The 23,796-nt window shown below is 42.3% G+C and overlaps 1 protein-coding gene across 1 annotated transcript in view; it reads right to left on the reverse strand.

Annotated features, from left to right (window-relative positions):
- Positions 1-23,796, reverse strand: part of MED27 (mediator complex subunit 27) — a 182,354-nt gene that overhangs the window by 49,707 nt on the left and 108,851 nt on the right. Inside the window, exon 4 of the mRNA XM_075185275.1 lies at positions 9,805-9,898. Within this exon, the coding sequence (XP_075041376.1) occupies positions 9,805-9,898 (94 nt within the window). The remainder of the gene's footprint in view (positions 1-9,804; positions 9,899-23,796) is intronic.

The following is a 23,796-nucleotide window of genomic DNA, read 5'->3' on the forward strand; positions in this document are numbered from 1 at the left end:
GTTCCCTCGATCCCATGTGGCCTCATGTAGGACTATATGGTGTCACTAGAGCCCTCAAGGTTACCAAAACACGATAAATTTAGTTATATGATGTTCATATCCAGGTGTGTTTCATCTTAGCACACCTGTTGACTGCACAATGGAGGCAGATATTATGTAACTTAGCAGTTACTTCCACATTAAGGCCTTATTGATATCACTGGTTTTTAACATTTCATGTATTCTCATTAATATAGGGTGTACAAGTTACACTATATGGACAAAATTATATGGATGCTTGACCATTACATTAACAGGGGCTGTAAAGACATTGTATTTAAATACATATACTTTATTATGGAGTTGGTCCCCCTTTTGCAGTGATAACAGCTTTCCACAAGATGTTGGAGTGTTTCTGTGGGAATTTGTGGCCATTCATTCTGTAGAGCATTTATGAGGTCAGACACTGATGTTGGACGAGAACACCTGGCTCGCAATCTCCGGTCCAGTTCATCCCAAAGGTGTTCGATCGGGTTGAGGTCAGGACTCTGTGCGGACCAGTCAAGTTCTTCCACACTGAACTCATCAAACCATGTCTTTGTAGTCCTTGCTTTGTGTACAGGGGCACAGTCATGTTGAAATAGAAAAGGGCCTTCCTCAAACTATTGCCACAGCATAGCATTGTCTCAAATGCCCTTCACTGGGTTTGGGTCATAGCCCAAACCCTGAAAAACAGCCCCATACCATTATCCCTCCTCCACCAGATTTCAAAACGACCCATTTTGTATCACAAATGTTTGCAAATGGAGACTACATGGCTAGGTGGTTTTATACACCTCTGGCCACACATCTGACTGAAACACCTCAATTCATAAATAAACAGGTCTGGCCAAATACTCATGTCCATATAGTGTATATGTAGGTGAGGGTGCCCTATAACTGCTTCCGTTAAACGTTTTACTGTGGACCTCGTTCATAATGAGCAATGTGAAAGCGTCATTAAGCCCCGCCTCCTCCCACTTCAATAGTGAATTAGGTGGGATCGGTGAGGGAGACTCCCAGACATTCCAGGCTAGTAGGTAAGTATGGGGGAGGGGGGCTGTCTCTTTTGGTAATAGAGAATAATTAAGTGAGCACAATAAGGCACTTTGGCATTATTCCAGAAATACAACCCGAACCACCAGCGAAACCCTTAATTCTCTAATCACCGCCCATGTCTGTGCCCCGAATCATGGGGGTATGGGATCAATTGGTAGACATTCTACAGACACCTAACACCAGGGTTATACAGAACGGTGACCATTCACACAGAACACAAAGCAGGAGGAATATGTAAAACGTTAAGTGGAGGGTTTGCAGGTGGTGTTACAAATGATACAAGGCTCTTCTCCCAATATACCAAGATATCCATCATGTTTAGGGTGTGGGGCGGCTGTAAGGACATGAGTTATACTTCTATGGCTCTTGTCTCACAGGATGCTCTGTAATGGCCTGTCTTCAGTTCATAGATAATTTAAGAGTGCTGGTTCACCTCTAATTTATGGCGGCTCTGCCTAATACTTTTGTTCCTCGATGGACATATTAAGAGTCACATTCCTCATAGTCAGGAATAGGTTAAAAAGAATATAACGTGTAACCGTTTGTTTCCCTCTTCAGTGGTTGTGTATGTGGCTTTATAACAGGGACACTGGGAAGTGTGTTAACTGCCTGATTGATTTACAAAGCATTATACGTTCTTAGACTTCACAGCAAGGCACATGCATCTATATTACCGTTTGTGCGAATTTAACAAGACGTACAAATTAATGCGTTATTATTGTAGATTTGTAAGGCGCCACAGTGCTCCGCAGCGATGTACAGTAGGGAAACGGGACATACATAAAACAGGGACATACAAGGCAGACAATATAAATCCAGACATGATAACAAAGGGTATGAAGGTCCCTGCTCATTAGAGAGCTTACATTCTAAGTGGAAGAGGGCACAAATGAAACAAGAGTGTGGCCCAGAGTGGAGATTGGGATAGTTGTGAGGGTGCATTAGTGTGAACAGTGTTATCGAGGATAAGGTCACCTCTAAAAAAAAAAAAAAAAAAAGATATTGGTTTTCAAAGAGTGCCTAAAGGTTTGAAGGCTGTGGTAAAGTCGGATTGGGGGGTGGTAGGGAATTCCGTAAGTGGGGAGCAGCACGGGAGAAGTCTTGTTGTGTACATGTGTGTGTTTATTGTTAATTCAGTTTGTGTATTTCTGTGTTAGACTTCAGTGCAGTGCCTGAACAACTCTAGGATCGTGAAAGTGTGAGGGAGAAGTTTATCGGACAGGAAGTTACTCCGTTGCAGAGCAGGTGCTGTCCAGCAGTACAGGCTCTGAGCAAAATCACCCCAGTGCAAATACAACTGTATTAATACATTTTTTTCTATAAACATTTATATTGACACATTATGCATAAGAAAAGCCTTATTTACCTGCATATTCATTACCACAGGTGTATGCTGCTGTTCCCTAAGCCGAAACAGCAGCAGAACACAGTTAAAAGCTAAGCCCCATCTCTCCCATTATAGCCCCCTCCCGGGAGGGGCGGAAGTCTCTCTCAGTTCTGCGCAGAACAACTCTGAACTATCATGAAAGAAGATGCTATAGTCTTTCAGAGCATTTTTTTTTTTTTTTACAAGACTTTAATCTTCCAACTGTTGACTCTAGAAATAACAGATAATTAACTATTAAAATATGTATATAATTACATGGAAAAAAAAAACAAAACCGAAAAATGAAAGTCACGTAAAAATAACCCCCTAGGCCAACTGTTCACCCGCAAACGGCCTTGTGTTCTCATACTACTTAAAGAGAGCACTTTACAGCATGGCGCCTGCCTTAGGAAGCACTTTGATCTGCATTTAGACACAATCAGACTTACGTTCATATTTATATCAGTCCCTATGCTCTGCTACTTACATAACTGGGAAAACTTCCACTTTGTTACAGAATCAGACTTCATTTCTTTCTTTTTTCCTTTTTTTTTTCCAAACCAAAATCTCTCGACTTATTGGGAGAAAGTTTCCCATCTTTCACAGATGACTCTTGGGAGGCAGAAGAGATTTACCCTAATGCTCCCTTGTAGAGTTATGGACGGACCTTTTTTTAGCAATTATCAGGCAGAGATGAATCAAGCGGCGCCAGGGAACAGAAATCTCATGCAAATAAGTTCCAGGGTATGCTCAACCTTGCGACGCTCCAATAAACAGAGAGGGTCCCTGTGTATAATGGAGGGACCGGGGATAGCGATTAAATACATGGAATCTTTTACCATTGGGAAACAGCTTTAGAGATGGTTTCAGGCAAACAGAACTTGGAAAGGAGGGGGAAGGGGTGTATATATTAACTAAAAGACTAGAGTTGGAAACAGATATGAGGCTCCCCAGTCCAAAAAAAATTCCTATCTTATTTTACAATTGTAAAAACATTTTTATTAAAAAGATGAGATTAAAAATTTTTTAAAAAATTGTTTCGCAGTTTGACATTCACCAAATCCATTGCGGCAAAGTATTACAAATATAGTTTCAGAGAGTGAAGGCAGAAAGAATTAAGTACTCAATTAAAAATTGCTAATCAAACCCTTAGGTGGGGCCGAACTCTGAAGTCTGAACGGTTGAAGAACTCACGAGTTGGTGAAAAGCTTGATTATAGTCCTATACCTCTTGATTATGATCACTCTATTGAGATTATATGCCAAACAATCTTTCTGCATCGATTTACATATCCTTTCATTGTTCACAGATGCAGACTCCTTTCCAGGACTGTCTAAAGTATCATTCATGCATTCTCTTTTCAATTTAACCAAGTTTTACTATTACAACCAATGTTTTTGCTTTTTGGAGTTCTCCATAGATATTTACACAGATTGTGACCTTAATTTTTTAACCTAGCGTGTTTTATCTCATATTCTGTACTTGTAATCACATAATCAGACCTACTTCCTTATTGATACATAGTATCCTTGTAGCCAAAATGTACTAATTCCTTTTTATATCTAAACCAGAGGTTACGGCTTTAACAAATATTATCCAATATAATAATTGCCTCCAATACCGTGACAGATTCAGACCAATTATAAGTGTACGTTTAGATTACTATGGGAACTGCGATGTTCTGCGACGCGTAAAGCTTTGATAAGGTAACGGAATCTCAGGATGGAGTTACCTATCATTTTATATGGGATTCTGCTGAAGCCTCTCTGGTCTCGCAGAACCCGATACAGCGCACAGCACTTCCTCCGGGCACCGGTCACCGCTAAGCTGCAGGTAAGCAAAAAAATCTAATCGCACCACAGAGGTCATTTCACCGGGGCTCCCAGAGTAGCACCCAACATAATGCGTTCAAGCGGTGCCTAAAAATGCATCACTGAGATGTGCAGAGATGCATATTTAGCGGCACCACATTATGTTGATGCACAGACCCATAGAGACAACTTCAATTTATTGCACAGGTAACTATGAAACATGTAACTATAAAACTTATCTACGATTGTTTTATATGAGTTACAACTTTTCTGCAGTCACATGAGCACCACTTAACGCAAACAGTTCCCTATATTAGTTTATTTGCAGCATTTTTCTACATACCTGGTTATAAAACAGCTACATGATGATATTGTATTACAGTTTCACAATGTATTACTTGAAGTATGTAATCACTTCTAACGCACTGAGTTTCTTTTCTCTGCTGCCCTTTTTGAATCAGATTATTACATTGATCTGAAGATACTATTTTAATTAAAGTTAAATACCAACAAAGGCTCTCTTCTCGGGTGGCTGATTTCACATCAGGAAACTCAGAGCTTAATATCGAGAAGGCCAGGATCTACTTTTCCGCGATTTAAGTTAGAAAAAGAGAAATAAATAGGAATTGGAGACTCTTTCAGGTGACTCACACGGATCTGCTGCAGGCTGGGGAAAGGCAATCAGGGAACGTGTTAGCTGAGAGATGTAAATATGCCCGTTTCCTCAATTTGTTTATAAATTGCAGCGGATTGCAATCTATCAAGGTAATAGATTGGAGAGACACGCCACATGGTGTCAGATGAAGAATGGCAGCCTCTGTGCCATCCATCACAAGCGCTAGGTGCAGGGGTACGTCAGGAAGGCAAAGATACAGCCCAGAAAGAAACCCTTAAAGTGGAACTAAACACAACAATGGTAAATGTCACACAACAGAGATCAGTTCATAGACGTCAATGTGAGAAATGTGCATTTATTCCTATCTTACAATTTACAGTCTTAGCTTCAACTGACCAGGAGCGGCCATGGAGATGTTATACTGAGTGTGTTGGCCGACAGCAAAGAGTTCCATAATGAAGGACATGCTCTGCCCTGACTGTAACTACGGCATCAATCCTCATCTCCTGCTTGTCCGGATGCTCCTAGTATTCAAGTGGGCCGGGACAGGACAACTTGTAGCCAATCATATCATGGGAATGGTCCCAACAGCAGGAGATGAGTGTGGGAGGCAGTGACCTGCCCAGTCATAGGATTGTGTCAGTGAGGACAGGGCTGCATGTGACAGGGCCAGTGACATGATGTGAGGAGGGGAATGGAGGCAGCAGGAAGCCACAGACTGAGAGTTATATAGTGGAAGGAGCAGGGTCCCCCAGCAGCACAGAGTATATCAGGAGATGAGTGATGTGTTAGTGAGGACAGGGCTGCATGTGACAGGGCCAGTGACATGATGTGAGGAGGGGAATGGAGGCAGCAGGAAGCCACAGACTGAGAGTTATATAGTGGAAGGAGCAGGGTGTCCAGCAGCACAGAGTATATCAGGAGATGAGTGATGTGTTAGTGAGGACAGGGCTGCATGTGACAGGGCCAGTGACATGATGTGAGGAGGGGAATTGAGGCAGCAGGAAGCCACAGACAGAGTTATATAGTGGAAGGAGCAGGGTCCCCAGCAGCACAGAGTATATCAGGAGATGAGTGATGTGTTAGTGAGGACAGGGCTGCATGTGACAGGGGCAGTGACATGATGTGAGGAGGGGAATGGAGGCAGCAGGAAGCCACAGAATGAGAGTTATATAGTGGAAGGAGCAGGGTCCTCCAGCAGCACAAAATAGGCATGTGAGGCTCCTCTAAAACTGGTGCAGGAAAATGGTGGCGTCAAATGTACCTCTATATTAAATGAAGTTAATACATACAAAAACAGTAAGGGAGGTTGAAATAAGTCTGACATACATTGATACCAATATCCAGGTTATTTAGTTACAGACCTGAGAAGGGGGGACAGAATAAAGAAACAAGCACACAACTTTTATTTAGGTTATTTCTATTCTACAATAGCACTGCCAGGATAACAATCAAAGAGAACACATTATAGTAAACCAATGCATTATCTGCTCTGTATAGTATTCCTTGAAAACCACACAATTAATCATTGGTTAATTTTTAATATTGTTGAGTTACATCAAGTTTTACATACTTTTTAGTAGTTACTTATAAATCACAATCAAACCTCGATCAGGTGGATAAGTAGCATGAAAGAGAGCAATCAATGAAGTATACTAAGTCTGTTTTTATACTGTAAAGAGTGATAACAGATACTGACTAATGGAGATAGGTGTTACTAAACATTTACGTAGAAATACAGTCATAATAAAACCTGGTTAGAGGCAACGTAAGAATCTAGGAGACAGAGCTTGATACGAGCCAGGACAGCGTACAGCTTGTACATGTCGGTTTGATGAACAGCGGGCAGCTTTTTGGGGTGTTTTGACGTTAATTGGAGGCGACACTGAATATATTGTGTATCTTTTCCTGCCGATTACGGTTTCTTAATTACAAACCAGCCTATTGCCTCCCTTTATTGTCTGCTTATTCAATTTTGCCTTTCCCGTTCCTTTCAGAAGCAGGTGTTCAGTTTACTTTTTAATTAGAAGCCCTGTTCTTCTCTCTCTTTTCTGTGTGTGTTATATCCTCCCCTGAGGCACAACCAGATCTGCCTCCAAAACGTCTTCACTAGTCTCCCTGGACGATGGCTATGATGAGGTTAATGTTTTCAGAAACATTAGCTGAATTTCCAGAAACTAAAGCTCACAACACTCCAGGTGTTCTTCATCTAGTATCCATGTTGCCTCTGAGGTAAAAGTGCACTGACTATACACGGCGGCCATTTTGTCACCGCAGCCTATACACGGCGGCCATTTTGTCACCGCAGCCTATCAATTCAATAAGGAGCAGCAGTGGTTCAGTGGTTTTGCTGGTTCTTAGTGAATTGATAAGCTGACTGATCGTGAATATTGGTTCAGCACCCAAAATGGCTGCCTCTGCTGTGTCTAGAATTATATTTCCACTCCTCTACAGCAGGCTGCCATGTTGCCATGTTAGAGAGGACGAGCTTCTCTAAGCAGACACAGTCTTAGTGACAGTACGGCATCATTCACTTGAAAGAAAATATAGTGTAGATCGGTAATGGGGCCAGTGATGTCACAGCAGCTCAAATGACTGCAGCTTCAACATATCCCATATAAGGACACCATCCTTCTCGATGTCAGAAGTGCTTCAGTTGTCTCTAGAGGAGTAGGCAGGTAAAATTTTACTATTGAACGGAGCTGGAGTGGAATAATGCTGAACGGTTTATCATCATCATCATCATTTATTTATATAGTGCCACTAATTCCACAGAGCTGTACAGAGAACTCACATCAGTCCCTGCCCCATTGGAGCGTACAGTCTAAATTCCCTAACACACACAGACAGAGAGAGAAAGACTAGGGTCAATTTTGATAGCAGCCAATTAACCTACTAGTATGTTTTTGGAGTGTGGGAGGAAACCGGAGCACCCGGAGGAAATCCACACAAACATGGGGAGAACATACAAACTCCACACAGATAAGGCCATGGTGAGGAATTGAACTCATGACCCCAGTGCTGTATGGCAGAAGTGCTAACAACTACACCATCGTGCTGTCCATGGTTTATGTTTCAGTTTGGGGTTAAGTGGACCTTTAAACTGCATAGCACTTTAAATTGGTGGTTAAAACACACTCTGTGACTGTAGAAAAAGAAAATTCCAATCCTTTTCTGCTGGATTGGAGGAGACTACTATGGGTCGGGCAATTAGCAAACTAATTAGGCTATTTGGCGTGCCAATATTACTAGAATCCTTAACAGCCGGCTAGCATATTAATCCCTGCCACGGACACCAGGCTAAATCAGCGCTGTAGACCATCCCGAAGCAATGGCATGCATGGACCATTCTATTCAGTGTATGCACTGTGGTCAATTTCTGCATGTGGTCATCTGCACAGATAACGCAAACTACATAGGGAAATGCAACGCTGAATTAATTTCCGTGTTTGTTCCATGTCCGCTCCCGTGCCAGATGCAGCGGATCACAGAAAGAAGCAATACGGTCACCTGAATGAGCCGGCAGTCACCAGACACATAAATCTGACTGGGGCTCAGACATATTGTATAACATAGAGGTAGATGAATTCATCATGCTAGATTGGCCCTGACAGCTACGACAGTAAGGGGTTAACGCGTCCCTTCCACAATGAAGCATTGTGACTTTCTCCATCTGTGGGTCACTGAGCATCTTTCATACATGAGTAAGCAGCAGGCTAGGTGTCCTGCAGTAATCTCTCCTATGAGTGCTGCTTCTGCCTGACGAAGCAGGTTTCTTCTCCACGGGGAGACACAAATGCTTATTTCCTGCAGTTCATGAGCTAATGGAATTTATAAGATGGACAAGTGCTGTGTCCTAATTCATGGAGGAAGCCCCAGAGCCAATAATGGCATGGCTCCAGGTAGTGAGCGGCAATGTGCAGTCTCCACTTACAGCCATGGTTTGGCTACATCATCATATGTAGCCACAATGTGCGGAAAACAGGGGGATTTACTTAGAAGGGGAGAAGCACATAGTCTTGAGAATTAATCTCAATGATATTTATGGAAACAGTGTAAGACAATAAGTGAAAACTGAGGAATGGAGAGTTCATGAGTTGTGTCTAACTTTTATATACATACATACATATTATGTGGGCAGTACGGTGGATTAGTGGTTAGCACTTCTGCCTCACAGCACTGGGGTCATGAGCTCGATTCCAAACCATGGCCTTATCTGTGTGGAGTTTGTATGTTCTCCCAGTGTTTGCGTGGGTTTCCTCCGGGTGCTCCGGTTTCCTCCCACACTCCAAAAGACATACTGGTAGGTTAATTGGCTGCTATCAAAATTGACCCTAGTCTCTCTGTCTCTGCCTGCTCCAATAGGGCAGGGACTGATGTGAATGAGTTCTCTGTACAGCGCTGCCGAATTAGTGGTACTATATAAATAAATAGATGATGATACATACATACATAGTCTGTTTGGAATCAGCAGCTAGATAAACTTCAGAATGACTGCCCTTTATTAAGAAAGACTATTATGCACATGAATGTAGGAGGCCTGAAAAAATTGCTGCCCAAAATACATTTCTGACCACCATGTCTTGAGGGTGGAGTAGGTATGACAACATATGATATCTTACATGGTTTTATTTTGAGGGGTTAATGATCATGGGAAAACCAGAGAGGGATCTCCCATTGGAAAACACCAGGATCACCCAATCTAAAATATCTGAGATATCCCAGTTTGTAGTCCAGAGAGGAGACCCAATTACAAAGGCAAGAGGTACAATCCATAGACTAAACCATTGACCAGGAGAGATGAATGTTGCCTTCACTAGTCATGGAGCCTAGATCTCTAACTTCTGCTCCAAACAACTCACTTTCTGGAGGTCCAAGTGGACAAACAGTTACATTAGACCTTACAGTAGTAAGGGGATAAAAATGAGGCTTACCAGTAACATGGCAGAGGTGCCGTTGGGTCTCGATAAATGGATGGTCATCTCTGGGAACATCCGGTCAATCCGGTTGATTACGTCGTCGATGTATCTAGGAGAGAGCAGATGTGCAGAATTATTAACGTGACCTAGGTGGATACCCATCCTCATATAGTTGTGTCTTCCTGATGTCGTTATTTTACACACCTTGATCGAGATGTATGAGTAGCTAAATACTCACCTATGTTCTAATTATACACTAGACGGTATTTCTTTGTCGGGAGGGGAAGACAACGCCTGCCCCTACTCAGTAGTTAAAGCTCTACAACTGCATATTAACAACCTTACAACGTTTTCATGCACTATTTTTAGCTACCAATTTCCTTTTAAATTACATCACCTTCGATGCTATTTACTGCTTGGAATCACAGGAAGTGTCAACACACAAACTTGCCTTTACAAGCCATCACCGCTTTAAATTTTCCCTGCAAAGTCGCCCATTTCCGACGACTTGGAGAACTCTGAGCTTCATATATTTACCCCCTGGTGTCCGTTCTTCATTGTGAATGACTGCATTACATTGGGAACAACAACAAAAAATCTCGAAGCTTCGTACCTCTCGCCATACGGAAGGAAGATGACTCCCTAAGACCTCCTCACCGGTGATTGTTCACATGACAGCGAAACAAGTACATGATTAGCAGTAACAACGCATTATAACTCCAGCTAAAGCTAGAACACTGCAGTAAAAGTCATCAGCTTAATTCTACGATTTAAAATCACAACAGTCTGTAAAATGCAACATGTTTATTATCTTTTAGATAGCAGCAACCATATTGCGCAGCACGGTAGAGAGATATAATATTTAAACCCATTGTAACTGTGAGAAAAATAAAATGAAAGTGTAATACTTAGCTGCTAGAAAAGAACAACCTCCAAGACAACCACAAATTAATAGGACGTTGAAATAGTCATTAAACACTACAAAACTCCCATCGGAGAAGTGCTTCATTGCAGTAGTCACGACCCACGGTGGCTTAGTGGTTAGCACTTCTGCCTCAGAGCACTGGGGCCATGAGTTAAATTCCTGACCATGGCTTTATCTGTGTGGAGTTTGTATGTTCTCCCCGTGTTTGCGTGGGTTTCCTCCCACACTCCAAAAACATACTGGTAGGTTAATTGGCTGCTATTAAATTGACCTTAGTCTCTCTCAGTCTGTGTGTGTATGTTAGGGGATTTAGACTGTAAGCTCCAATGGGGCAGGGACTGATTTGAGTTCTCTGTACAGCGCTGCGGAATTAGTGGCGCTATATAAATATGCTGCTGATGATGATGTAGTGGTGTCTGGAACAGGACGCTTGCACTGTGAACCTGGGACGACATGTAATCACACTTTCCGCTGTTGTGAGTGACAGCCAGCACATTACCGCAGTCTTATCGCAGTCACCGTCTCGCTCTCTCTCTGTGCTCAGCAAAAATGTGTTGTCGCTTCACAGAGGAACAAAGGTCGCTGCTAACTATATGCTAATAAAGATGTAAGAAATTTATCTTCCGCCAAACCACAATCAATAAACATCTCAACTTCTGGACATCGGCCGGAGACTGCAGAATGAAATGGAACGAGCTTATGTGATGACAGCAAAACAAATGTGGAGAGCTAAAAAGGAAAGGTGGGGGGGAGTCATACTCAAACTACAGTGCAATCCAATGTCAGCGCTATTCTTACGTGGTCATCCCAAAACTCACGCTCTCTATGCTGAAAACAAGTTAGAATCGAGATGGGCTTTTGAATGAAGAGACATTTTTTAAGCCATTTTATATCAACTAGGAGGGTTATACAACAAGACTGCTGTAAGTCAAAAATATTTAGTCTTAAAAGGAACAGACGTTTGTGTGTTCAAAGTAAACAGACACTAAATTGCAAATCACTTTCACCTGTCATCAATGTTGCATTAGGCTTTTTACGCTTGTCTGCTTATAATACACAAGTGATGTTTATATACACCGATCAGCCACAATATTAAAACCACTGACCAGTGAAGTGAATAACATTGATTATCTCGTTACAATGGCACCTGTCCTGTGATGGGATATATCAGGCAGCAAGTGAACAGTCAGTTCTTGAAGTTGATGTGTTGGAAGCAGGAAAAATGGGCGAATGTAAGGGTCTGAGCGACTTGGACAAGGGCCAAATTGTGATGGGTGGATGACTGGATTGGAGCATCTCCAAAACGGAAGGTCTAGTGGGGTGTTTCCTGTATGCAGTGGTTAGTACCTACCAAATGTGGTCCTAGGAGGGACAACTGGTGACAAGGTCATGGGTGACCAAAACTCACTGATGCAGGCGGGGAGCGGAGGCTAGTCTGTCTGGTCCAATCCCACAGAAGAGCTACTGTAGCACTAGTTACTAAAAACGTTAATGCTGGCTATGATAGAAAGGAGTCAGAACACACAGTGCATCGCAGCTTGCTGCGTATGGTGCTGCGTAGCCATAGACCAGTCCAAGTGTCCATACTGACCCATCCACTGCTGAAAGCGCCTACAATGGGCACGTGAACGCCACAACTGGACCATGGAGCAATGGAAGAAGGCAGCCTGGTCTGATGAATCACTTTTGCTTTTACATAGTGCGAACGGCCAAGTGCGTGTGCGTCGTTTACCTGGGGAAGAGACTGCACCAGGATGCACTATGGGAAAAAGGCAAGCGGCAGAGGCAGTGTGATTCTCTGGGCAATATTCTGCTGGGAAGCGTTGGGTCCTGACATTCATGTGGATGTTACTTTGACACGTACCACCTACCTACACATTGTGGCAGACCAAGTACACCCCTTCATGGCAGCGGTATTCCCTGAGGGCAGTGGCCTCTTTCAGCAGCATAAAGCGCCCAGCACACTGCACAAATTGTTCAGGAATGGTCTGAGGAACATGACCAAGAGTTCAAGGAGTTGACTTGGCCTCCAAATTCCCCAGATCTCAATCCGATCGAGCATCTGTGGGATGTAATAGAAAAACAAGTCCGAGCCATGGAGACCCCACATCGCATCTTACAGGACTTAAAGGATCTCCTGCTAATGTCTTGGTGCCGGATACCACAGGAACCTTGGACCTCCAAAAAGGTAAAATAAATTAGGCAACTATGTATAACAGTACTTGTCAAACAGCACTGTGCATTCACATGGTCACAGAATTCATTGGTGACCTTTAATGCCCCTATAATTTACAGAGTGTGTGTGTGTGTATAAAACATTGCTGCCTAAAGAAGAAAAAAATAAACTGAACGGATATGACTAATATAGGCCGACTGTTCTTATATCATAGGGATGGATCAATGTTCCTTCCAGAAGCCTTATTGGTCCTTTCCACAGCGACAAGACCATTGTGTACCCATGGAGAGGCGCACATTTCTCTACACTCCAGATTCTGATTAACGTCTGGACAGATGGTGACGAGTTTCAGCCTGACCCCTCTTCTGGCTCTGGATGAGATCCAATGCTGGTGCGATGTCGCTCAGCTTCAGAGAGATTTAAATAGCAATGTATCCCACACAACGTGCAAGAGACATGCTGTTCATTTCATACACCCATGCAAAGTTGAGAAAGTAGGCATCTCTGGCATGAAAACAGCAGTTTGGGAAAAAAAATTAAATAAAACAAGCTAGCAATTGCAAACTACAGGAGAGAAGAATACACCTTTCATACAGCATACTGCATAGCAAACAGGTACAAACATGGCAAGAAAAAGGAACCAGGAGATGCAGCCTGTATATAGTGGATTTAAATGTGTAGTTATGTATACTCAGGAGTATTAATGAGAGAGTGAGTAGCCCCCAGTACTGGCTGGAGAAGATCAGTGTGCTCTGGACAGTCTTTGTGACTTCATTCAGACTTCCAGCTTTCATATCATTGGCTCAGTTACAGCAACACATTCTTAACAATAACCCAAGTTATTATTAATCAATTTCTCCCAACAATGTTAAGCATATCAACAGCTGGAAACTGCAATTAGGCTTTAACTAGGGGCCGTACTATTGGTGTTACATTGCTGAAAATTTCATGACGCTTTAACCTAAACAATATTATTTGTAGGGTTATATTTGTATGGGCAGCACAGTGGCCTAGTGGTTAGCACTTCTGCCTCACAGCACTGGGGTCATGAGTTCAATTCCTGACCATGGCCTTATCTGTGTGGAGTTTGTATGTTCTCCCCGTGTTTGCATGGGTTTCCTCCGGGTGCTCTGGTTTCCTCCCACACTCCAAAAACATACTGGTAGGTTAATTGGCTGCTATCAAAATTGACCCTAGTCTCTCTCTCTCTGTCTGTGTGCATGTTAGGAAATTTAGATTGTAGCTCCAATGGGGCAGGGACTGATGTAAATAAGTTCTCTGTACAGCGCTACGGAATTAGTGGCGCTATATAAACTGATGATGATATCAATGGAAATACAAACAGATCTCTTTTTTTTTTTTACTTAATAAATCTTATTGAAGTTTCGTGTAAAAGAACTTAATAGAACCTGCACAGAAGATGAGGATGGTGAGTATTTGAACCCAATAGTTTCTAAAGTCTTAACGTCTCTGAATGTTGGCTATGATTTTAGAAAGAAGTAGTGTGAGTGTGTGTGGGGGAGGGGAGGGGCTGGATTTTTCCAACGTTGAGCTATTTCAGCTCTACTTGTGATAAGTATATAACCTGTTACATATCAATTGTGGTGCTGGAGCTTGGAGGATAGTGGAGAAGAGGAGCAATTTCAGAATGTGTTTGGAGTCTCATGCTAGTGACCGGATTTATTAGGTCGAACACTTCCACCCAGAGAGCCTGTATTTTTGGGTATCTCCAGAATGTATGTGAGGGTTCTGGCCTCACCTCCAGTAGACCTTATAGATGGTAGGTCAGACCTTGTGGAGAGTCCTTGGCTTGAGGTATAGACTATGAATAATCTTCACCATCTCGTAATGATTGATACACAAACATTTCATTTACCTTCTGGGAACATTTGTCCCCACTCCCTGTCAGACAGGGAAAGTTGTAGGTCTATTTGCCATTTAGTTTGTATTGATAATTAATTGGAGGTTAAAAAGGATTTTATACGATGTGGAAATTCCACCCTTATTGCTAAAGGAAGAGAGAATCACTCCTATATGAGGGGGAGAAGGCTCCAAAGAGGGAGGGGGGGGGGGGGGGGGGTTCTTGCGACTGAATCAATAGCGTACCTGTAAATACTTTTAAAAGTCCTGAGAGGGGATGTGTTATATATCCCGTAGTAAGTTGGGTGCAGGACAAAAAGGAGCCACCATCGAAAATAATCTATCTTGATAACACCCAGATTATGCCAGGGAGATAGGTGAAGAATTAATTTGGGTAAGGCTAATATTGAGGGGCGGGAAGAAGGGAATGAGTATTTCTGTCTTGTACCTGTGGTAGGAATCACAACTGAAATAAATAATACGGCAGACTGAAGGAAACTATAAGGGAATCACCCTGATCCCGCCTGAAGAACAAATGCGTCTACTAGGGTACCCATGGGTCCTGGGTTTCGTCCTGGAAATGTCCATCTTATATTTACAGATTTCAGTCATCTAATGCACAGAGATGCACAACAAATAGACATAGGAAATGTAATTAAAGGTTATAGGAGCCTAAGAATGCAAAAAAGTCACATCGTTCCGAGATTGTTGTTATTTTTTTAAATTATGTAACTCCTAAACCTAAATTAATCCCCATAGAGGTTTCCTATCCCACCTCTAAATTAAATGCCACATCCTCTAGCACCTTCATATTAACTACCAATATCAGCCAAAACACATCCTGTCACGTGCAAATTGGGTGCGATGTGCGCCTTACGCCCAGCAGTGCGACACCTCACTGGCCTGGAGATTGTGGGATAGATAGATGACGTGGCCCCAGGATTGGGGGCTAGATGGGGGGGGGGGGGAAGCGGTGGGAATACAAAGCAACAAGGAGAGTGCATCAGAACTCAGACAGTCCACCCCAGTGTATTGATCATCTAAATAGGATATTGTCTGCTGGAGATTTTTGATTGCAATCATAATATATCACACATTCCTTAAAACATTATGTAAAGTAGCAAAGAACTATACAAAAATATGATCTAAAAAGATTCTTATATCAAGTTGTAAATCTGAGATCTACTAAAGAATTAATATAGGATGTGTTCTAGACAGATTCTGCTGATTAGACGACCCCCACCAATTGATCAGACCCTTCAAACCTGCAGCCCCCCCCCTCCCCCTGTTCTTTGAGGTTGAATATTTATTTATTTATTAACCTTCAGAAGGAAAAAAAAAAACAAGATAAAATTCATCTCCACCACAGCTGTCTTCAGCACAAGTCTTTACATGTCAGCAAATAAACTAGCATGGTCCTTCTAGCAACACCAATTAACAATGTTTAATAAGGCAGAATGAGAGGCAAAGTATATGGAGAGAATGCTCAGTGATATTCAGCAATTGAAAACGCAACAGACTCAATTCCCAGGGGTCCAGGGCACAGTCAGGAAGCTCAGACACAGCTGAAGCAATAAGATATTATTGGAAGGGAATAATGGGACATTATACATATATTAGAAATTACCTGAGTGGAAAAGCACCCATGTGCATCTCAATTTCACCCTCTTCCAACGATTCTAACGGATGGTCGTCAGAACAGTAGAATGTTTCACTTGATCACTGTGCATCATAGTAAAAAGAACTGGCCACAACCAAGAACGATCCAATACTACATTTTATGCCATGGTTCTAAATCTAGTTGGCAGGTGACCGCTGTTCTTGATAACAATGGCAGTGCAAGCAAGACACCTTTAGACAGCAAATTATTTCTGCAAGCTTTTAGAAGCTACTTTTATTATTCAATAAGCAAGGCTACATTGCGCACAACTGTTTCAGGGGGCTCCACTCCCTGCTTCAGGTGCAAAATAACCGATGAAAGTAGTTGGCAGCTGCTCGTCTGTGTGTATGGTTGTCTATCAACCATAGCATGGCTCGAACTCCGGAAGACTGAGCGGTCAATATGGCCACCCATGCGAGTGCCTGAATTAGAAACGGACCTGGTCACTTGGAGCTATGCCTAAGCTGCATGGTCACCCGGTGTGTGGCCACTTTAGGGTTGTCAGTCCATGTGATCCAGGAATAAAGTGGATTGTAAGTAGACTGCAGGTCTAGGGTGGTGTCACAAGAGATTATTATTCTGCTATTCTCTAAGGACGGCGTGGGCTTACAATACAGCTGGAGAACTAAAGTCCATCAACAGAGCTATGGAAAAAGAGCACTCCATGTCTGCTGTATAAGGGGCATATTTACTTAAAAGCGGAGTGGTTCTTTAAGATGCTGCCCTATTGCATAGATTTGTGCCTAGGAAGTGTCTCACAAGCAAATGTCCTGCTTCAAATGTCCTGTCCAACTGGTAAAAAGATATCAGCGATAGATATCAAGATAGCAGCGTTTAGGGCCAGCTGTAAACAAGCTCAAGTAAAAAGGTGCTTTACGGAAGTTCATGAATGATCATCATTTAATTCCTCATCATTGCACCCTAACTATAGATGCTAAGTGGGATTTCCTCCACCGCAATAAAATAAAAGCAGCATTGTTGTCAGCAGCCCAGGAGATTTCTCAAACACAGAAGGTGTCTCGTATCAGGAAATTCAGAAGTAATGTGATGTTCACATTAAATACTCGCAGCTCTTTTCAGCTGTGGCTGTACACTTGGCCGTCCAAAGATGAGCAGCAGACAGCTTCCACCTTCCTTGACCTAGAACGCTACCAGTGCCTTAGAGTAAAATCCCACTGGTGACACCAGCCACACTGAAGGTAACAGAGGAGCCTCCAAATAACTGCTAAATGGGGGGAGCACAAACTAAACTGGATGTTTCTACAAAGATGATGAAACCCTGGACAAATCTCAAGAACAATAAAGCCTGGAAGAGGGGAGAGTTGTCTTTAAACGTGGGAGAGGACGTGAGGTACCTTTGCCAGGCAGTGATGGATTAGGTGAGGTGGCGTCAATGTTCGGAATCTCAATACCTTCGCCCTATCGCAGGACCTGCTAAGATTGCACAATACTCCTGTCCTCCAGGATTGATGGCAGATGAACAAGAGTGTCGCTGCTCAGTTTGTGCTCGTGGCCATTGATACATTTATCTACACGGAGGATCCATTAACTGGAGGTGGTGGGGCCGACTCATTTGTCAGTGTTCTAAAACCCTGAGTCAGTGGGGAACCCTCAGAGAGCATGTACACAGTATGTGAATACATCGCTTCTTGTCAGTGTCTTGCAAGATTACAAGTTTATAATTTACTGCACAGTGACAGATTTAACCCATTCAGGGTTAAAGGGCTTCAAGGGCTATAAAACCTGAAACACAAGGCAAGTCCCACGTACAGGGGTGTTCATTCTGCCTCTCGTTTTATTGACAGCTGACCGGAGGAGATGGAAGCTCATTAATCTCTATGTATAGGTGCAGGTGTGATACTTCTTACCAAGGGGGATGATAGAGCAGAGACAGCAAGGGTCTACCCAAATCCACCTTCCAAAGATGACCGTATGCACTGCACCTGCGTCAGATCAATGGTTATTTATTAAGAAAGAGTCGTCTAGAGAGGACCAGCCCTTCACACACCCAGGCTCTATAGTCCCCTAGGCAAGCTAGCTCTTCATCTTTTGCTGTATTTGTAAAGCACATGAACGCCTATAACTTCTGTGTGCCAATAACACAATAAACTCTGGCACAGTGCACACTGAGTATTTGTTTTTTTTTTTTTGTTTTTTTTAAATACTATTTTTTGGGGAAGTTTTACGCAACATTTGGATATGGGAGGAAGTTACAGAATATAAGAGAGGGTTCAAAGGAGAAAGGGAAATGTGCAACATTCAGTACAATCGATCTTACGTTTTAGAAAACATTATCAGGTGCAAAAGTTTAAGCGAAATCGATGACTAGGTTGTGCAATGTCGTACTAAAAGGGGAAGTGGTCTGAGGATGAGAGAGACAAAAGGAAACGGGGTATTAGGGAATGTTAGTACAGGGATGAAGAGGTGGAGAAAGAGGAGAGGAATACGAGTGAAAGACAGAGTTGCGTTCTCTAAACTTTTAAAATAATAATGGGATCTCCAGGATCAAAAGTAATCAGTCCAGGATTGCCAAATCAACAAAAAATGTTTGGGATGATTATATATAATGCTAGTGATATGTTCTAATTTATATGTCTGTCAAACATTATTAATTAGGGCTGGGATTGCAAGAGGTTCAAAATTTTTCCAATTACGTGCGACTAGACATCTAGCTGCAGTAACAGGGAGGTACATAAGGCAAAACGAAGGATAGATGAAGGGAGAATTGCAGGTGTGTAACCTTACGAATAAGATCCCACACATCCCGCCAAAAGGGCACAATTCTTGGGCAACTCCATCAAAGTGAGACAGGGTACCCCCACAGGCCTCAATTCTGCCAGTAACGATCTGTGGATGCAGGGTAAATTGTTTTCAGCTTATAATGTATGTAAATTTACTGTGAGAAGTGTGACTTGGAATGATGAATAATAGACTGAAAGGAAGTCCAGTGCGCATCTGAATAATGCTTCCCTCATGCAATCATTATCTCAAACATCTCTAGTTCTGGTGAGCACATGTGTCTTTTACATATATATTTGTGAAAGATACCAATAGCACTGTAATGGAGACCAATTTGTAACCTAGGTTGAATGTTTTTTAAATGGCTTCCTTTAGCATTTAACATAGACCAAAACAAAATAAATACATGAATAATAATGTTGTTGACACCCAGCTTGTGAGCTATCTTAGGCCGTTACAGTCTTATTCCAGGCAGCAAATCAAACCTGCAATAGCCCAATGACGCCTTAACAAATTATTTTTAATAAATGCATAAGGAGCTATTTAAAGCTGGCACGCATATATCTCCACTTAAAGAGGCAAAAGGAAGAAAGTTAAGACTCTGCCTGACGTCACGACTCCACGGGGAGAAGAAACTGACAAAACTCCACGTTCTATTCCATAAGACTCTTCTGTTCCCATTACAGCCCAATGTGTTGAAAGCTCAAGTTCCTTATGGCTGACTCTTTGAATAGTAACAGAAAGTTGGAAAGGCTGGCATATGGTCACATATGTTCAGATATTATAAATACTACATGAGGCGCTGGATAGAACACCAGATTATACTGTGCTCTGTTTGATTAAAAGATAGAAGCTGAAGCGAATATTCCTGACATGAGTTCCATACGTAGGGTCCATCCAGTTTGATTTAAGAAAGTATTAAAGTTATTTTATCGTTTACCAATAATCATTGTCTATGCGATTTGCGTGGTTCCAACTCATAAAGCGATTTATTAGCAAAAGCAAAAGAATAACAATTAAATACATACACCGTGCCCTGTTGGATCCAGCTTAGTCTTTCAATCCTGTAGTCTGTGGTCAAAGAGACTGTAAGCCGATTCCAGAAAGCAATATATATACATTTGGTGTTATAGTAAATACGGATGACTTGGCATGTTTCCATAGGTTCAGGCTCCAGGACAGTCCAGTATAATGTAATTCATAGGTCAGTTCAAAAGACACCCTCCAAAAGTGGGGGTCAGCTCTCCAAGGGTGGGGGGGTCAGACGCATACTAATCTTCCCACCGAATGCTAGTTCAAACTGGTCTATTTACATTATACACACAATACCTTTCTGATCACTAATTCCCTATATTCCATAACTAGCATACACAAGGTGCGATCTTAAAGCTGATGGAACCGGATCACTAAGGATAAATAGGGGATTAGAATAACACCAAACATGATATGTTTCCTGTAACCTGAAACTTAGATCTCACTAAAGTGCATATAACATAATATTTAACTATAAACTCAATAACATCTGTTTATTAGCGACTGTGGGTTGGAACTACTATAAAATTAACTATGCACAAGTGAATGTGTAAGTGTAAGGGTATGTGTGTGTTATTTATCGTGCGATGGCGTCATAACACGTGGCGTACTGATCGCAATCGCACGGTAAAACAATATTAATCAATATACTTTATTTCATCCAATTATTCGACTTTGACATAAATTATCCAGTTAGTTGTTTAAAGAGGAATTGGGCCAACGCAGGCAATGATACAATTGTATTACATTTGCACAGAGGGTGAACTGCCTAGCAGCTTAACTTTACAGACAGCACCTGCTCTGCTAAGGAGTAACTTCCTTATTGATTTGTATACACATGAAGAAACAACACTGTCCATATCCTACGCCCTCTTCTCACCAGCTGCACTATGTTGTGTAACATACAAATCAGTGTTATACTGTATCTCTTCGACCCTTGTGTAGACCAAAATTCCACCTGCTTCACTCCCTACTACCAAGCTTTTAAGCCACTTGCAACTTAAGCTGAAGGTCCTGTACCTCTTCCAGTTCAACCTCTGGCAGCACAAGGCTGCTCACGCACCCTATAAAGCACATTGTACTACTTTCCTGAGGCCCTTAAAATGCAAGACGCATCATCATTTTAATTTATTTATAAAGTGTAGGCATTCTGCAATGCAGCACAATAGGTGTGAAAATGAAAACAATAGGACATGTGTAAATATTACTATGCTAATGCTGGAGGGATCCATAGGAAACAAGAGGTTCTTCCTTTAATCTAGAAGAAAAAGGCGAACGTGAGAAAATAAAGTATACAGTAGATGGACGGGGGTGGGGAGCATTGTGAGTCTAGCAGGTGGAATGATTTCTGGCATTGAGTAATAGGTACTCTGGTGTTGACTGTATAAACTGCTCATCTTTGGAGGAGATTTGGGTGGGGGATTAGAAATTAAATGATAAATCACAACATGTGTCAAAATAGACATTTACAGACTCACAGCATTACAATGTAACAAATTTACAATGCAATGGGGTATTCAAACATACACCCCTTAGATGCTCACGGTGCTCCCCACAGTAACCAACTCCAGGAAGAATGTTTCATTTTATTTTCTAGTAAAGCTTAAACATGACCGCTTTGTTTAGAACAGAGGTTAGCAATCCGCAGCTTTCCAGCTTTGTGAAACTACAAGACCCATCATGCCAAACACCACGTGTTAAAAGCAGAGGAATTACCAGTGGCTTTCCAGTTCTTGGGGGGGGGGGGGGGGCTACAAATTTCAGCATGATTTGCCCCCAACACACACTTTAGAGCAGCACGGTGGCTCAGTGGTTAGCACTTCTGCCTCACAGCACTGGGGTCATGAGCTCCATTCCCGACCATGGCCTTATCTGTGTGGAGTTTGTATGTTCTCCCCGTGTTTGCGTGGGTTTCCTCCGGGTGCTCCGGGTTCTTCCCACACTCCAAAACCATACTAGTAGATTAATTGGCTGCTACCAAATTGACCCTAGTCTGTTTGTCTCCAATAGAGACTGGTGTGAGTGACAAGAATTCTCTGTACAGCGCTGCGGAATTGGTGGCGCTATATAAACAAATGATGATGAACCTATGTCTCTCAAGCTATTGAGGAACTACAAGTCCAATCATTGACTGCCACCACTACATGTTTGAGAGCAGAGGGGCAGAGCATGCTTGAACTTATAGTTCCCCAACCGCTATCATGCCATGGGCTGCCTAACATTGCTTTAGAAGTTTCTGATGCCAAACTGCGCTACGATACTCAGCAACCATCATAAAGGAGTTAAGAAAGTAAGTCCGCTGGTGGCAGGAGCGAGGGGAGGGGGTATACAGAAGGATAACAACGAAAAAAAACACCTCTGCCGCCCACTGCCTAATGAAATGCTCTCTGACACGGTGTATCTGCCTTCATTAGTAGATATGATGGCACACATCACAAGCGGGGACTGTTGTTTACAGATAAAATTAAAAGGAAACACAGCGTGAAGGAAAAAAAATGCTAGGACATTGTGTCCAAGGAACGCAGCGAACCACAACTTGCCATAGACATGTATTGATTTAATTAAGTCCAGGAGTCTAAATGTCGTTAGATTAATGGAGACATGGATTTGCTGTTCGCCGTCTTCCTTAGCGCGCTGGTCTCCCCCTTTTTTTATTTGTAACTATGTTACAGACGGCATGAGTCACTAAGATGTCTTTCTTCTGTTCCAGGTCATTAATAAATGTTGGAAAGATGGACATCATTACAGTGACAGATGTTTATCGGGTTGAAGGATTGGGAACGCTGACCGTGTCACTCTCTCCAAATGATGTGATCATGCAGCTTTATTACAGATAGCCGGAAAGAATCAAAATATTAGATGGAATGATCAAACCCACAACTTCCATTTTCATATAACATGAAGGTGAAGTTTACTGTTTAGTCTTACCATGACTTTTTACTGCAGCGATGATCAAAGGGGGAAAAAAAAAAAAGACATGTAAAATAAAGTTTGGAAGAAGAAAATGCATCCCACAGCATCAAGTCTGCTTAAACAGATTAAAAAGCTGAAACCGTAAATGCTGGCAGCGTGCCCCCTTGGACGTGGAGTGACATAGCTGTCCATGTGCCTATAATTGAACCCACGTCGGTGTGGAACATTCTACTACCAATCGATGAGCTCTACGAAAGCTTTAGGCTTCTGTGCACTGTGCTCTTTTCACCACCCTCCTCCCCAACTTTTGAATCATGGATTAAATAAAACTCTTCCACCGCCTTCATTCTCAGCATTAAATGGGTCAATTTGCACCAAAGGATGTATGGGACCGACCACACTAGTCAGATTTTGCAATATATCAATGTTCAATGTTTAAATCTACTGCTATGCAAGATGAATGGATTAGCAAGAAAAAAATCTGGACATAAATGGCGGTATTCCTCTTGGAGAGAATCGCTATCTTGTATTTGTAAGAATAAATGGATACGTCTGTGATGTCACATATCTCAGTGACTTCTAGCATTGAAGCCTTGGCTCAGTAAAAAGCCGGCACTCTGACTGTCAGCGTGCCACAGAGGGTTAAAGGCCAACTGCGCCACGTTATAAATTCTCTAGCAGTAAGCCCCACCCTGCTACATC

The sequence above is a fragment of the Mixophyes fleayi genome, chromosome 9 (assembly GCF_038048845.1).
Source record: "Mixophyes fleayi isolate aMixFle1 chromosome 9, aMixFle1.hap1, whole genome shotgun sequence".
Classification (NCBI taxonomy): Eukaryota; Metazoa; Chordata; class Amphibia; order Anura; family Limnodynastidae; genus Mixophyes; species Mixophyes fleayi.